A 15,942-nucleotide genomic window follows, 5' to 3' on the forward strand; every position below is an offset into this window, starting at 1 on the left:
ACTCTGATCATATTTAGACAAGGTCATAAAAGACAGGGTGAGGATAGTAACCAATGATCCTAAGAGAGGCATTAACCAGGTCTGAACAATTATACAGCATTAAGTGGGGAAGAGGACCATCAGTACACACAGGTTGGGAGTAGAGCCATTGGTGGTAGAGTAGAGGTTATGATTACAAAGAAATGAGGCCTAAGTGCACTAGACAGGGTCTAGAACAAAGGACAGAGTCATTATTAGAGGAGCTAAGAAAGGTGCTGTCTAAGCTACAATTAAGTTTTCTGATTGAGAGGCAAATAGAACCTGATAGAAGGGGCTTGATAATAATCTGTTGGGCTTTAGGCCTTGTAAGTTAAGAGGCCCAGACCTATCTATCTCTTCACTTGGGGTATATCCTAAGGGAGGTGTGAACCTCCTAGGGGAAGGCACTCTGTTGACTTTCATTACTTGGCTGGCCTGGGAGGAGAGCTGGCCAGGTAAAGGCAGGTGGCATCTCTAACAGGAAATTGACAGTTCTGCCTGCAATGTTGCTGACCCTACTTGGCTGTCCCCTCAGCTGCAGTGGTCACTTTGGAAGTTGGGCTGAGTGAAGGGCTTTTCAGCTTAGAGCCAATAAGATCTGTGGCTCTGACCTGGGCATCCTTCGACTCCAGGGCAGGTCCATTTCCAGTGATCCAACTCTTGGCAGAGCTGCCAGGGCTCTTCACAAGCTGATTTCTGCTGAAGCCCAGGCTTACCACATTGAAAGCCACTGCAGTGGACTGGCCTGTTGGGTCTCCTTGAGGGCAGATCACTGTACAGATCAGCCATTTATAGGCCTGCCACCCATTGCTTCTGATGCCTAGCTTTCTTTTCCTCCTGGTTTGTGTTAAAGCAGACCAGAGGATGCAAGTCAAGGGAGTGCCCGTGTCCCATCTCTAATCTTCGGTGGCCTGAACTACAAGTCTATAGTCACAGGCATGTTCTGTAGTAGTTTTTCTAAGGTAGACAATGCCCATGAGGAAAATTATATTCTCACTTTAAAACTTTCTTTCCCTTTGGTCTGAAAGGGAGGTTTTTTTTCTACTTACTTTATACTTCGCTGATGGTGAAGTGAATCTAGCTATGGGATTATTTTGGCTATGCTATTACAGAAAATTGTTAGCCATCTCTTTTGTAAGGTCTAAAGATTAAATTGTGCATCCTACGGATTCCTTCATAATAGAATTAGTTTCCTACCTTGAGAATAGAGAAATGAAAGAACAAGTTGGGCTTAGAATAGAGAAATGAGGGAGCAAGTCCTAGATCGCTTGCTGACAATAGCAATATCACATGAATACTTAGCAAACAGTTTCAGCCATTAGATAACAACTTAAGAAAACATTTACCAGAAGGTCCAATGCCTTCTATAAATTTTAAGAATCATGTATTTGAAAACACCTCTTAAATATCTAACATGGTGTAGTTTGTTTAACCAGTAAACTTAAGCACAACCATATAAAATGATTTTAGTTTCTTTCTACTAACAAGTTTAAAACATATGATACAGAGATTCAGGTCACACAAATTAAAATGTATCTTTGATTAAATTTAGCAGCTTAAATTTATGGGCAATCTAATCATAAGCCAATTAAAATAAAACTCTTAATAAAATTTTCCCATGTGGACATACAATATATACACACATATAACATAGCATAATAGTCCAATATAGCAATTTTAATAATAGCTTTTAAAATCTTTAACTCTTTTTGTAGATTGCCAATTGATTTGAATTGCTTTTTGTTTTTAGTAACCTCAGTTAACCATACTTTCTCTCAGTTGGTACTGTCAATACATTATTGGCTTCATCTGTTTACAGAGCCATCCCAACCTACTGAATACAATAGAAGTGGCTGGAAAAAGTCCATAGGAACCTATAGGAGGACAGCTAAACACAGAACCAACAACGCTTTAGTTTTATGAGCAGCAAATCATATATAACTGTGGATGACAAAAGACTTTAAGTCGCCATGTTTAAAATTATAAACTCATCAACCAACAAGAGGCACTTGCTTATTTCACAGTATTTTTGAAAGCACCTGTAGGATTTTACAAGTATTTAACCCTTTAGGCCTCTGGGGCTTTCTCATTAAGATAACTATCATGTCTAGTAACACAAGATCATTAGACTTTTTAATTCTCAATCATTTGTATTAATAGCATTTTCCATTATAGAAACTTAAAATTTGGTACCATATCACATTGACAGTACTTCTAATATAATCCAAATAGCCTGATTAGTTGGTGTCTCTATAAGATGAGAGACATAGGTCCTTTGGTTTTTTCAGTTGGGCCCAAACTGGAAAAACCAAAGTCCAAGATTTACTGGAAATTTTAGAGTCCAGATTGTTTGGAACTTTGATTTTTTGAATGCCTGTCAAGAATGCCAAGAAGGCTCAAAATCCAAAATATCTGGTTGAAATAAGATTTCTTAAAATCATGACATAACATAGACCAAATTTGATCATTGTTACAAGGTGATTATTCAAATCTTTGAAAATAAGCACATATTTAAATAACCCATAGCTCTTAACAAAAATTAAGCTGTTTTTGAACAATTAGAATTTAACAGACATCAAGAGAACATAATAGATTACTATAACACATTGCTGTAACAGAGCATCAGAGTTTAATTCTATGTCAAAGAGAAATTGAGCTTCCTGTGATCTTTTGCTGTGAGGTTTCCTTCCTTTACCTTCTTTCATATTGATGACCATGTTTCTGTGTTTCTGTGTGTAACACATCTTTAAGCATCTTTTGCAGGGCAAGACGAGTGGCAACAAATTCTTTCAGTTTCTGTTTGCTATGAAAAGTCTTAATTTCACCTTCATTCACAAATGAGAGCTTTGCAGGATATAATTTTCTGGGCTGGCAGTTTTTCTCTCTTAGTACCTGGGCTATGTCTCGCCATTCCCTTCTAGCTTGTAGGGTTTCTGATGAGAAGTCTGCTGTGAGTCTAATTGGAGATCCTCTAAGAGTAATCTGACGTTTCTCTCTTGCACATTTTAGGATCTTTTCTTTATGTTTCACTGTGGTGAGTTTGATTACAATGTGTCGTGATGAGGATCTCTTTTGGTCATGCTTATTAAGGGTTCTATAAGCTTCCTGTACTAAGATGCCTCTGTCCTTCTCCAAACCTGGGAAATTTTCTGCTAGTATGTCACTGAAAATGCCTTCTAATCCTTTCTCCTTCTCCATGCCTTCAGGAACTCCTAGAATCCGGATGTTAGGTTTTTTAATAGTATCCTGTAGATTCCCGACAATATTTTTTAGATTTCTAATTTCCTCTTCTTTTCTTTGGTTTGCCTGTTTCCTCTCCTGTTCTCTGTCTTCTAAGTCTGATATTCTCTCTTCTGCTTCACCCATTCTGTTTTTAAGGCTCTCTAATGTGTTTGTCATTTGATCTATTGAATTCTTCATTTCATTATGATTTCTTGTCACTATAACAGTTTCTTGTTCTACTAGTTGTTTCATTTCATTTTGATTCCTCCTTAATATTTCATTTTCACAAGAGAGATTTTCTATCTTGTCCATTAAGGATTTCTGTAGTTCAAGAATTTGTTTTTGAGAACTTCTTAATGTTCTTATCAATTTTTTGAGATCTGCTTCTTGCATTTCTTCTATCTCATCATCTTCATAATCTTGAATTGGGGTGTCTTTTTCGTTTGGGAGCGTCATATTGTCTTCCTTGTTCTTGTTTCCTTGGTTTTTGTGTTTGTTGTATGGCATGTTGGAGATATTTGGTTTCTTCACTGTGTTGTTTTTTCTTGTTGCACTATGGCTCTATATTAAGTGGACTTTCTTCTTTCGGTGGAGCTTTAGAGGCTTGAAATGAGTGTGGCCTGATAGCTGTGTTTGGTTCCTCAGGGTTGAGGGTGTTTCAAAGAGGACACTCCCAGGTTAGGCGTGGTAAATCTCTCTCTCTCTCTTTCTTTCTTTCTTTCTTTCTTTCTTTCTTTCTTTCTTTCTTTCTTTCTTTCTTTCTTTCTTTCTTTCTTTCTTTCTTTCTTTCTTTCTTTCTTTTTATTCAAAAGGGAAGTAATTCCGCACAGCTGAACATAATTGGAGGTAGTTAGCAGGTGAATGATATACCCACAGGAGCCAGAGATCAGAAGCTCTTTCCCAAGAATCACACAGGGAATCTGTGCTGCCCTCAGTGTGGGCTCCAATTCTCCTGCAGTCTCCCACTGGGTTGCCAAGTTAGATGCTAATCTCCTGTTATTTCACCCCTCCCCCCAGAGTCAGGTTTTTCTGCTAGGCTCAGGGCTGGTGCAGACCTGAGGTCGCCCTGCTTATGAGGTATATCCAAAATGGCGACTGCTCTTTGTCTTGTTAGCCTTTGAGGGGTGAGCGGAGAGAGAGAAACTGGTGTCCGTATCGGTCACTTTTTTTTTTTTTCCTCTCTCTCTTCTAGTTAGCCTGGTGAACTTTTCCCCACGGAGTTTCAAGCCTCATTCCCTCTAGTCTCCTCTTTCTGCTTGCCCGCTGGTGTCTGGGGCTATTGAGGTTCGGCTCACCTCGCGTTCCAGCGCTGGTGTGTTGAGTCTGCCGCTGGTGTCCCGAACTTGGGCTCCCACGCTCTCCACGCAGGTCCACTGTGAATCACTAGTTCCGGAAGAGTTTCCTCTGCTGTTTCTTCCCCTACTCTTCCTTGACCCTGCAGTATCTCCACTGTTATTAACCTGTGTGTTTCCGAACTATCAATGTGCTCACTTCCTATTCCGCCATCTTGCCGCCTGTCCTCCACATTGACTCTTGAAATGTCATTAATGAATGTCATGACTATGTATTTTCTGCTTTATAGCTTGTGGTCTGAATTACCAAGTAACCCTGTAGAAATGTGGATCAGTTACTTGTCTGTGTTTTCTAATTTTACTGTGGAGACTAAGATAGACTAAGATACCTATATAACATAAATACCTTCCTATTTTAATTAATAGCATGCTTGTTTCAGAAATTCAGGACAAGAGAAATATTTGGAAGGAGACTCATAAAATAGTACTGGACTAGCAAGCTCATCTGTTCTCTACTTGTAAGATCTCTTTTAGGGCTTTAGGAAGGTAAAAACATCTAGTTTGCATTGCTGGATATTTTTTGACATCTATATTTAATACATATATATGTTTTCTTTGGATTTTTAACTTATCTTTCTAGTGAAAAATTAACAATTATATAATTATATTGAGGATGTTAGGTATTTCCTTTTAACTGTAATGTAAAATCGCAGCCAAAGCTGTGTTACAGCTTCACTTTAATGAGGTCAAATTATAGTTAGTTGAAATAATAATAATAATTAAAATATTCATATTACTACTAGGGAGAATTGCAGAAAGTATAGTAACTTTTTATTTTTTTAAATATTATTTACTTGTAAAGCACAACAACAGAAAGAGAGAGGGAGGTAGAGAAAGAGAGAGAGATCTCTTCCATCCTCTGGTTCACTGCCCAGATGTCCACAACAGCTTGGTCTGGGCCAGGCTGGAGCCAGGAGCCAGGAATTCCATCCTGGGTTCCTATGTGGGTGCAGGTATTCAGATTCTTGGGCCATCCTCTGCCACCTTCTCAGGCTCATCAGGGAGGGAGCTGGAATGGAAGTGAAGCAGCCATGACTCAAACCAGCATTGTAGGCAGCAGCTTACCTGCTGTGCCATGACACTGACCCCTTATTTTGTACTTGCCAACAGAATTTTCTCTAAAACTTTCAAGTTCTGGAGTAAAGTGTTTTTTGAGTGCTCAGAGAAAATCTTAATGTGTTTACCTGTGTTCCCCATCATCTTCCTTCACTGATATTACCCCCAAGCACAGAGTGGAACACAGACAGAATAAATGTCTCTAGCTGCTCGAGAAGGGGTGATAAGTTATAAAGCAGATCTTCTGAGAGACCTAAAAAGCAAGGTGAGGGAAGCGATATTGTCCTTTAGCTCATTGCTTTTATTGTTAGTATTATTTTCATTTTTTGCTTGAAAGGAAGAGAGAGATCTTCCATCCACTGGTTTACGACCCAAATTCCCATAACACTGAGGGCCATGCCAGGACAAGGCGGGAGCCAGGAGAACCAGCTAGGTCTCCCATGTGTGTGGCAGGGACCCAAGTACTTGAGCCATCATTGCTGCCAGTCGTAGTGCACTTTATCAGGAGGCTGTGTGGAAAGGGGAGGTGGAACTCAAGCCAGACGCTCCGAGGGGTGTGGCTTTTCCAGGCAGGGTCTTAACCACTGTGCCAAATGCTTGCCCCAGATTAGTGTTGGTAGGGTTTGTGGGGTGACTGTAATTAGGAGCTGCAGAACATCTTGAATCAGTGCCCCTGAATCACTGCCCAGAAGTCTTGTTTATAGTAGCATAGTTGTCTGGGAGAACTTAGTGCCTTTTGCTGATAAACTTTACTCAGCGCTTGGTGTGGTGATGAGATTCTAAGAGGTTACATTGTCGCTGTCCCATTTCTGTTGGTGTTTGTGCTGGGCCTTTAAACATACTTATTGCCCCGTTCACCTGACATTCATGCAAATCTTCCGTTTTTGTTAATAAATTTCATTTGTTCATTTAAAATTGTGTTTCATTGACATATTTCTTATTGTCTTTTCCAGTATCATTTCTTATGAGATAAAATGAAATGTGACCTTTATGATTTGTAAGACCTGTTTTGGCATTTCTAGACATAATTTACCCAGCTCTTTGATATAAAGTCTGGAGGAAACTTTTGTTCTGTGTATATCTCTATGTGAAAAATATTAGTAGAATTACTAAAGGAATGCGTCTAACACAGAAAACTTGCTTTAAAGTTGGATGATCTTAGAGTAAAAGCACACCAGTGGAAGAGGCCTCCTTTTGTTCATACTGTTTCCTCTTTTACTAGATTGTCCTGAATTATTTTGGAAACTATGTACCTAATTTGTGGACACAGAATAATGGCTGCTTGCTGTGTGAATTTGATACAGTTGACTTGTCTTCAGTAGATGTAAGTAGAATTGACTGTGAAATGTGGTGATAAAAAGTCCATCGTCATGAAATGCAGTGATTTATAGTGAACAACATGTCAGATTATTTTATAGCTTTGATTGCAGGAAATGAGTTTACAGTGTTAAAACATGGTGACTCAGAAAATTGTTAATTTGTCTATTTCTGAACTGTTTTTGAATGCAAAACTAATAATTGAGCCCAATGAGAGAGACTTGGTTATTAGTATTTAATAGCTTGCTGTCTGTCGACCTGGCCAAACCATTGAGGAAAAAAATGCAATACAGTGCTTCAGTATTTTATTGACCAGTTTTGTCTGTGCTTGATTTAGTGATTAAAAATAATAATATACGATTATATAAGTAAGAGTTGTTTCATTTTCTTCAAGCACAGTAACTCATTTAAGCATGACAGTCCCTAAAGTTAGTGGTACTATTGAGTCAGTTTTACAGATGAGAAAACAGACAGAGTTATTTAAGGGCTAGTAACTTCCTTAAAGATGTACAATTTCTGTTTCTCGGGGATTTCAGTTCAGGTCATGTGTTCTTAACTACTATTAATTTTACCTGAATATCGTGTTTATTCTTTGATAAATGCCAGTTATCTCTGTTTCATAGTTGTGGCTATATTTTATCATTGATAGTTTGAGAGTGAGCAAGCAGTTGGAAATACTTATTATTTATCCACAAAACATATTTATGGTTCTGTGTTCTGTCACCAGTAAGAGCAGATTAGGACATCCTGTGGTAACATTATTCCTTCACAAAACTAATCTAGTAACTGGGAGAATATTATGTGCATGAACAGTTGGGTTCTGGGATTGTTAAGTACCTGTAGCACACCAGAGAAGTAGGAGCACATAGGCAGAAATAAAACTCCCAGGAAGATAGTTTGGGTAACTCCTGGACTCATGCAAATGGAAAATACTTTCAGTGTTGTATACCCACGCTCCTGAATTAAATAGTTTCTCTTCTTATCACTGTCTGATAGAAGAATAAAGAGGAACTTGTATACATTTAAGAACTTCTGAATAGAGTCCTGTTTTACTTGAAAGTAATACTTTTTGGCCAGTCTCTCAAATAACAAACTGAATGTTTCCTGTCTTGAAAGAATACCAGAATATTTCTGAGTGAAGCAGCATCATGAAGATCTTTAAAAATTCATCAGGATCTTTTTTGCATAGAGAGAGTAGTGTTGTATCCTGGAGGGAGAGTTAATTATTTTGTCTTCTTTGTTTCCTTTTTTATAAACTTTCTGGTGCAAGGATAGAAAAATATTTCTATTAATTTTTTGCATGTAAATCACTTAGCTCTTAAGCTGTTTTGTCTTATAGCCTATTAAAATGTGCTAGAAGAGAAAATTATTCATCCCCACATGTAAAGTAAAATATGCCTTCTATTTGTAGGGATTATGCAATAGAGATATGAAAATTAAAATTGTGTAGGTAATTGAGATACCAGCTATACCATATTTTTAGATGTGGACCTTAGGCAGTTTCTTTGTATGTAAAAGCAATAACGACCATTTAGAGGGTTTTTTAAATGCAGTATTTCACACTCATGTGTGTGATGAATAAATATGAGGAACATATAAAATGATGTCATATTTCTAAATTTTATATATACACATTTATGAAGTGCTCAACCTTTAATATATGTCAATTGTTTATTTTTATCTGTTATTATAAAGTTGGATTACATATGGAGATGTTGCAAGTTGAAGCATAGCTTTTTACCTAATAGTTTAGATTCTGAGTCACTTAGCTTCTCCAGCTCCATTTCCCTATGTGTAAATTTGAGGTTATAAGTAAATTCAAAGGCAATTTTGAAATTTAAATGAAATACTTCCTCACGTTTGATAAGGGAGAATTGTGATCTACTTTTTTCTTACTTCTTTTATTAAATTCAGAGCTCCTAAACAGCAGGTATTTTAGTTTTTTGTGTTTGTTTATTCCTTTAATGATAAATGTTTTGGGCAGAGGTGGTCTTTTTGGCACTGTGAGTTAAGCTTTAGCTGGAGAAGCCTATATCTCATATCTGAGTGCCTGGCTCCAGTCCCGGCTACTTTGCTTCCCATCAGCTTCCTGCTAATGCACCTTGCAGGCTGCAGATGATAGCTAAAGCACTTGAGTCCCTACCACCCATGTAGGAGACCCAAATAGAGTTTCTGGCTTCTGGCTTCAGCCTGCCCAGCCCCAGAAATTATGGGCATTTGGGAAGTGAATCAACAGATGGAAGACTTTTCTCTCTGTCTGTCCTCTTTCTATCATTCTGCCTTTCAAATACATAAATCTTTAATAAATGAATAAATATTCAGATGAATGAATTAATACACTAATACAGTATCACAGTGTACAGGGTTGCATCAAAGCAAAAACATTGTTATAATATATACAGTGAAGGAATATGTGGAGTACCATGTGTGAAATGATGGGAAGAGGTATCTGATTCTGCATTTAACATATTTTAAAACATTAGCGTTTAAAAAAATCTGCAGCCCTTAAATTCAGGACATTCTAAAGAAGTCTTCCATTTATTTCTGGTCATTACTTTTTTTTTTTTTTAACAAGGAGTTTACTTAATGTTTCTATCTCATCCAATTGAAAGTTTTTCAAACCAGGAACTTTCATTCCCTTTCCTAAAAGTTGCTCATCAAAAGGACTGCCATGTATAATGACTATTTCAGACGTTTTCATGCTTTAATGCAAAACTGTGCACTAAAACATACCCAAAGAGGGTTAAGGAAAATACCTAAAAATAAGAGCAATATATTAAGGAAAGAATGTTAGTGAAAGAAAATAACATATATGAGTGAAAGTAAATGCTAGCAGTAAAATGAAATTAAAGGGATTATTCAAGTATAAAGACAAAGCCATCATGCTTGCTTTAATTGGGCTACATAGTAAATGCTGAGTGTCAAGCCATTAAAAATAAAGAAGGAAATACAATTACCATTCTGGTTTCTTGGATGATGCTTTCAAAATAGCATTCAGATCTGAAATTTTTTCAAGGGCTATTGCAAAGGAAATATTTCACTAGCAGAGGTGGCAAAATTCTTAATTGCATCCTTATAATTTGATGTGATTGTGAATTTCCTCTGTAAGTTATAATGTCAAGATGTGATTTAGTAAAAGCCTTTGATGTCAACCAAAACTTACTTCAAGTGCTAGAGAACTTCCATAGGGCAGTTCAAACCTAGCAAATGGTATTGAGTTGAAATTCTGTTTTTTTTTTAATTTTGTACTGGTTAATATTTGAATAAAATTGAAAATAAAGGCCATATTAAGCATAATTTGTTTTATGTCTCATATAACACAAAGGTCCATCCAAATGTAACAATAGGTGTTTTCATTGAGCAACCCACACCTTTCCTACCTCGGTTTCTGGACATACTGTTGACACTGGATTACCCAAAAGAAGCCCTTAAACTCTTTATTCATAACAAAGTAAGTATTTGAGAAATAAGTATTTTATTGGAAACTTTTTTTATTGGTGGTAATGGGGACTGTTTGTTATTTCTGACTAGAAAATCCACTGAGCTAAATTCAGTAGATGGTTTTTGTAGTCACCACTGCACTGCCTTTTTAGGACCTAATGATTTTAGATTCTGGAGTGTAGCATCATAATATGGGGATAAATCACATAAAACTGCCAAATTTTGTAAATCAAAAATGGTTGAGTAAGTAGCCATTTTCATGTGGCTCAACTTCATGTCAGAGGGTCTTACATTCCTGCCTTTGGGTTAGTATAGTACTTTCTTTCATGGAACTGTTCAGTAAATTGTTCGCGACTTGGGATAATGCCATAAGCTCAAAAGTTGAAACAGCTTCCAGATATGGTATTGTGATTAATCACTTACGATATGCTCTTCCCCAAAGGATGTTGATACTTTTATATCCTTGAGAAATATTTAGAGCGTCCAAAACACCTCCTACATACAATCTAAGTTAAAGTCGTTTTTTCATCAGTGTATTGGTATTTGATGTGATTTAGAATTCAATAGCTCTGAAGTATTCCATTTTTTCTCTTCAATTCTAACACTTTTTCCTAATGTACATTTCAGCTAATAGTTCACTTTTTCCAGATAATATTTCTAATTGGCAGAACAACTTAATTTTAAGAGTGAAACATTGGCTGGCGCCGCGGCTCACTAGGCTAATCCTCCGCCTGTGGCGCTGGCACCCCAGGGTTCTAGTCCCTCTTGGGGCACCAGTTATGTCCCGGTTGCTCCTCTTCCTAGTCCAGCTCTCTGCTGTGGCCCGGGAAGGCAGTGGAGGATGGCCCAAGTGCTTGGGCCCTGCACCCGCATGGGATACCAGGAGGAAGCACCTGGCTCCTGGCTTCGAATTGGCGCAGCGCGCTGGCTGTAGCAGCCATTTGGGGGGTGAAACAATGGAAGGAAGACCTTTATTTCTGTTTCTCTCTCTCACTGTCTAACTCTGCCTATCAAAAAAAAAAAGTGAAACATTGAATATTTGGTTTGTAAAATGTGTTGTAATATATGCACCTGTGAATATTTTTAATTTTTATGTATTGTGTCTTTATGTTTTCCCTGCTTTCATAGGACCTCAAGCTCCTTGATAGTAGGAGTTTTTATCTTGTGTTTAATATCAACTCTGTACAGTGTTTATGTGATAAATGATTTTAACAAGCTGTGGTAAGCATTAGCTTTTCAGGACAGGCATTGAAGTTGGGTACATGCAATGCTCCCCAGTGCTCCAAGATGGCGATGATGTTATCTGAATTTTAGCAAAGTTGAATCAAGCTAAATTGACAGTGTTCATGCTGATGATTTTATCATTAAGTTTGTTTCAATAAAATATAATTCTCTTTTTCTAAGAACAAGATTTTTTATGTGAACATTATTTTTCTTTTCATTTCAAAGAATATTGTTCACATTTTCTTATAAAATCGGTTATTTATAATGCACACGAACATATATATGGTTTAGTAGACATTATTCTGGATATTTTATAACACATGTCTTAAGTTCTCAGGCTACATTTTTTTCCTTTATGTTAGAAATATCTTATTATAATACCTAGATTACATATTTCTGGAAGGATCTGTAAAAATGTAAATATTTATGCAAAACCTTGTCTAGAGGTAGATGTTTAAATAATTTTGAAGTATTTTATCTTTTTATAATATGTTTGCATTTTAAGTCACATGTTTAAGATGGTTCTTATTTTATCCATAATTGAATAAATATGTGAATTGTGGGATTCAGAACTTTGAGTAGAAAGCACTTCCTTCATCTTCTTGTCTTATTTTCTCTAATTTCTGATTTTTAAATATTTTACAGGAAGTTTACCATGAAAAGGACCTCAAGGTATTTTTTGATAAAGCTAAACATGAAATCAGTACTATAAAAATAGTAGGACCCGAAGAAAATCTAAGTCAAGCCAAAGCCAGAAACATGGGAATGTATGTTTTCATAGATTCAAATTAATTAAATTATTCTACTAAAGGACTTTAAGAAAAGACATTTTGTCTGAAAATTTATATGCTAACCTTGGGTGTTTGAGCTATTTGTGTGTGTGTGTGCACGCGTGTGCCTACTCTTGGACTATGTCTCTGTGTGTGTGCATTTACTTGTAAAGGGCCCTGGAAGGCATTGCTTTAATAGCTAGGAGTAACTATTTTAAAATAAGCAATGAATTGAACTTCACCTCAAAAAAAAAAAAAAAGGAAAATGAAGAGAATCACTGCTTTAGCAGTGACTTTTATTTTGGTTTCCTGTTGAAGTTTGCATTGCCAAACAAACTGTCTGTGGGGAGAAAAATGTATTCCTGCCTTCCAGTTGTCTACTCATCTCTCTAATGCTGCAACCCCCAGAAGAGATATTTTAGCCCTTTTAAATATTTCATACAGACTACTGATTAAACTGTGGTCATAATTAAGAACAATCCCTCACTCAATCATTGAAAGTGCCGGGCAGGGTGTTAAGACACGCATGCATGATGGTGAAGACATGGTGCCTTCTCTTCAGGAGAAATTCTGTGGACCACCGGCTCTCATGCCTCGTGTAGTGGAAGCTCAGGGTGATGATTTCTTCCTGGCGTGAGAGTAAGCAGGAAAAGAGGCCCTGCAAAGCCAAACAGATGTTAGTGCTAATGTTTTCATAATGTATTCACTGGAGACTCCCTCAGTCCGTATTCAGAACTTATTTTCTCTGAATTTTTGTTGCACAAGTTTGGCAAGTTTCCCTATCTGGTGTCATTTGGCCAGAGCATAGAAAACTGTAGTGTGTAGATCCGTGGTGACAAGAGCAGAAAGTGGTAACTGGGAGAATGAGCGAGCAGAGCTCAGAACTTGGACGGAGGAGAGCCCCAGATGCAGAGGGCCTAGTGGGTGGAAGCTTTCACATGACATCATAGGGTCAGGAGTGGTGCATTCCTGGGGATGATTCTGCTGATAACACTGCAGACACTACCGCAGCCTCCTGATAAGAAGGCAGGGGAGTAAATATCTTGGAAAGAATTCCAGGAAAATCTGGTTTAGAAATATCTGGAGTCATGCACTTAGATCTCCAAGATTCACTTAAAACTGGCTTGTTGGAGGTTTAAGATTTGCATTGTGTATGTGAGTGAAAAAAGTTTTTTTATACAAATTTCCATTCTGACTAGATGTTTTATGCCTTAAAATATTTAATAGATTAAAAATACATTTTGCCTAGCCTAAAATTGTGTGTAGATCTAACTGAATACCTGTGTTGGTAAGTTAACCATTTGAAACTTATATTAAAAAGGATATTGTTTTACTAGTTTGATTTGAAAGTGTGTTAGAGAAACCTTATTTTACTTGTAAGCTTTATGTTAACATTTTCTCATCAGTGGATACTTGGTTTATCTAATTCTTATTTCATTTTCTTTTTCGATGTCAGGGATTTTTGTCGCCAGGATGAAAAGTGTGATTATTACTTTAGTTTGGATGCAGATGTTGTTTTGACAAACCCAAGGACTTTAAAAATATTGATTGAACAAAACAGGTACTATGATTCAGTATCAACTTATTTTTAAAATGATCATAATGTTACACATCTTCATGCATATACTGTTATCTGTGTTTAGTAAATTGAGGAAACTTGTGTTATTTTCTGTAACTTTCAATTCTAATTAATTACTCTCAGTGTGTCATGAAGAAAACAACCTTAGGAGAACTTGAACTTTGTAATGTATATAATGTTAGCTATAATTATAAATATAATGTTTGCCAATTATTCTTGGCAAATCTGATACTAGTAAAATTTAGAGTTGTTTTATTCTGTTGATATTTCCTGAAGAATTTTTTTAAAATTTATTTGAGAGGTAAAGTTAGAGAGAGAGAGATAGAGAGAGAGAGAGTTCTTTCATCCATTGGTTCACTCCTCAGATGGTCGCAACCACTGGAGCTGGGCCGTTCCAAAGCTAGGAGCCAAGAGCTTTTTCCAGGTCTCCCATGCGGATGCAGAGGTCCAAGCACTTGGGCTATCTTCTAGTGCTTTCCCAAGCCATAACAGAGAGCTGGATCAGAAGAGGTGCAGCTGAGTCTAGAACTGGCACTCATGGTATGCTGGCGTCGCAGACAGAGGCTTAGCCTAGTACACCACAACCCCAACCCCTCTCTTGTTTTATTTTAAAAGTAGAATTTCCCAACCTTTGTAATTTAAAATTTTATTGCAGGGGCAGGTGTGAATCACATTGTAGTTCCCTGAGTTTGGTTCCCAATTCCAGCTCCTAGCTTTAGCTTCCTGCTTATGGAAACGTGGGAGAAACATTGAAGAGTCAAGTAATTGGGTACCTTGCACACTGAGACCTGAATTGCGTTCTGACTCTTATCTCTGGCACTGGCCATTCTGGGTATTTGGGGAGTGAACCAATGGATGGGAGGTGTCTATCTGCCTCTATAATAAACTAGAAATTAAAAAAAAAGCTTGCATACTTTTTTTTAAAGATTTATTTCATTTATTTGAAAGGTAGAGCTACAGAGAGAGGTAGAGCTAGAGTTTTTTCATCTGCTGGTCCGCTCCCCGAGTGGCCGAAATGACTGGGGATGGGCCAGATTGGAGCCAGGAGCTTCCTCCAGGTCTCCCACGTGGGTGCAGGGACCCAAAGACCTGCACCACAATTCCACTGCTTTCTCAGGCACATTAGCAGGGAGCTGGATTGGAAGTGGAACAGCCAGGACTCAAACCGGCACCCATAGGGAATGCTGGTGCTGCCAGCCAGGGCTGTAATTTGCTGTGCCACAGCATGGCCCCCTGAATACAGATTTATACTTTTTCTAATCTGAATGAAATTTTAGAGATACAAATCATTCAAAGCCAGATTTGTAGCTTTATTTACTATTGAATCAATTACCACTGAACACTGCCTATTTATGCTTAACTGAATTGAAGTGGAAAAAATACAACATAAATGTCAGCTTGTAGTCATATTAATCTTCATTTGTTAATATTATTGCTACTACTACTTAATGCTGTTATTACTACTCATAATATTCTACTTTTAATGAGTGCTTATTATGTTGGAGATATGGTTATATGTATTAAAGAACTGTTTTTCTTAATAACTATACATGGGAAATGTGTCATGCTATATTATGTTTTCCTGATATATAACTAGAAATGGTGAATTTGAGAATTCAGTTTTTACTTCAAGATACTGGACCTCTCAATAGCACTCTGTAGTTTAGCCTCTTTATATAACTTTCAACAGATACTTAACCTGTCTCTGTTGACAGTAAATTGCAGGTGATTTTCCAAGGCACATGAATAAGACTTGGCAAGGAAAATCAGTTTGGATGCTGTGGAGATAGGTGATAGAATGGAATTTGTTGTTCTTAAAACCTGGTGAAATTCAATATTAGTTTCCTGAATTTCCATTGCTGATTTCCTCTTAATTTTAAATGCACCAATGTGAAATGCACATCTGCTTTTAATATTTAACATTTTTTATTTTATGACATTTTGATAAGGTATTGATTAATTC

The 15,942-nt window shown here is 37.1% G+C and overlaps 2 protein-coding genes across 3 annotated transcripts in view; both read left to right on the forward strand.

The window, feature by feature from the left end:
- Positions 1–15,942, forward strand: part of LOC133775298 (uncharacterized) — a 993,905-nt gene that overhangs the window by 422,489 nt on the left and 555,474 nt on the right. The gene's annotated exons all lie outside the window — the stretch shown is intronic.
- The window catches only part of PLOD2 (procollagen-lysine,2-oxoglutarate 5-dioxygenase 2), a 105,923-nt gene that overhangs the window by 73,858 nt on the left and 16,123 nt on the right, over positions 1–15,942 (forward strand). For both annotated transcript variants that reach the window (XM_062213524.1, XM_062213517.1), the window contains exons 8-11: positions 6,871–6,972; positions 10,291–10,416; positions 12,276–12,397; positions 13,857–13,961. In XM_062213524.1, coding sequence (XP_062069508.1) covers positions 6,871–6,972; positions 10,291–10,416; positions 12,276–12,397; positions 13,857–13,961 — 455 coding nt within the window. The remainder of the gene's footprint in view (positions 1–6,870; positions 6,973–10,290; positions 10,417–12,275; positions 12,398–13,856; positions 13,962–15,942) is intronic.

This window comes from Lepus europaeus, chromosome 2 (genome assembly GCF_033115175.1).
Source record: "Lepus europaeus isolate LE1 chromosome 2, mLepTim1.pri, whole genome shotgun sequence".
NCBI classification, from domain to species: domain Eukaryota; kingdom Metazoa; phylum Chordata; class Mammalia; order Lagomorpha; family Leporidae; genus Lepus; species Lepus europaeus.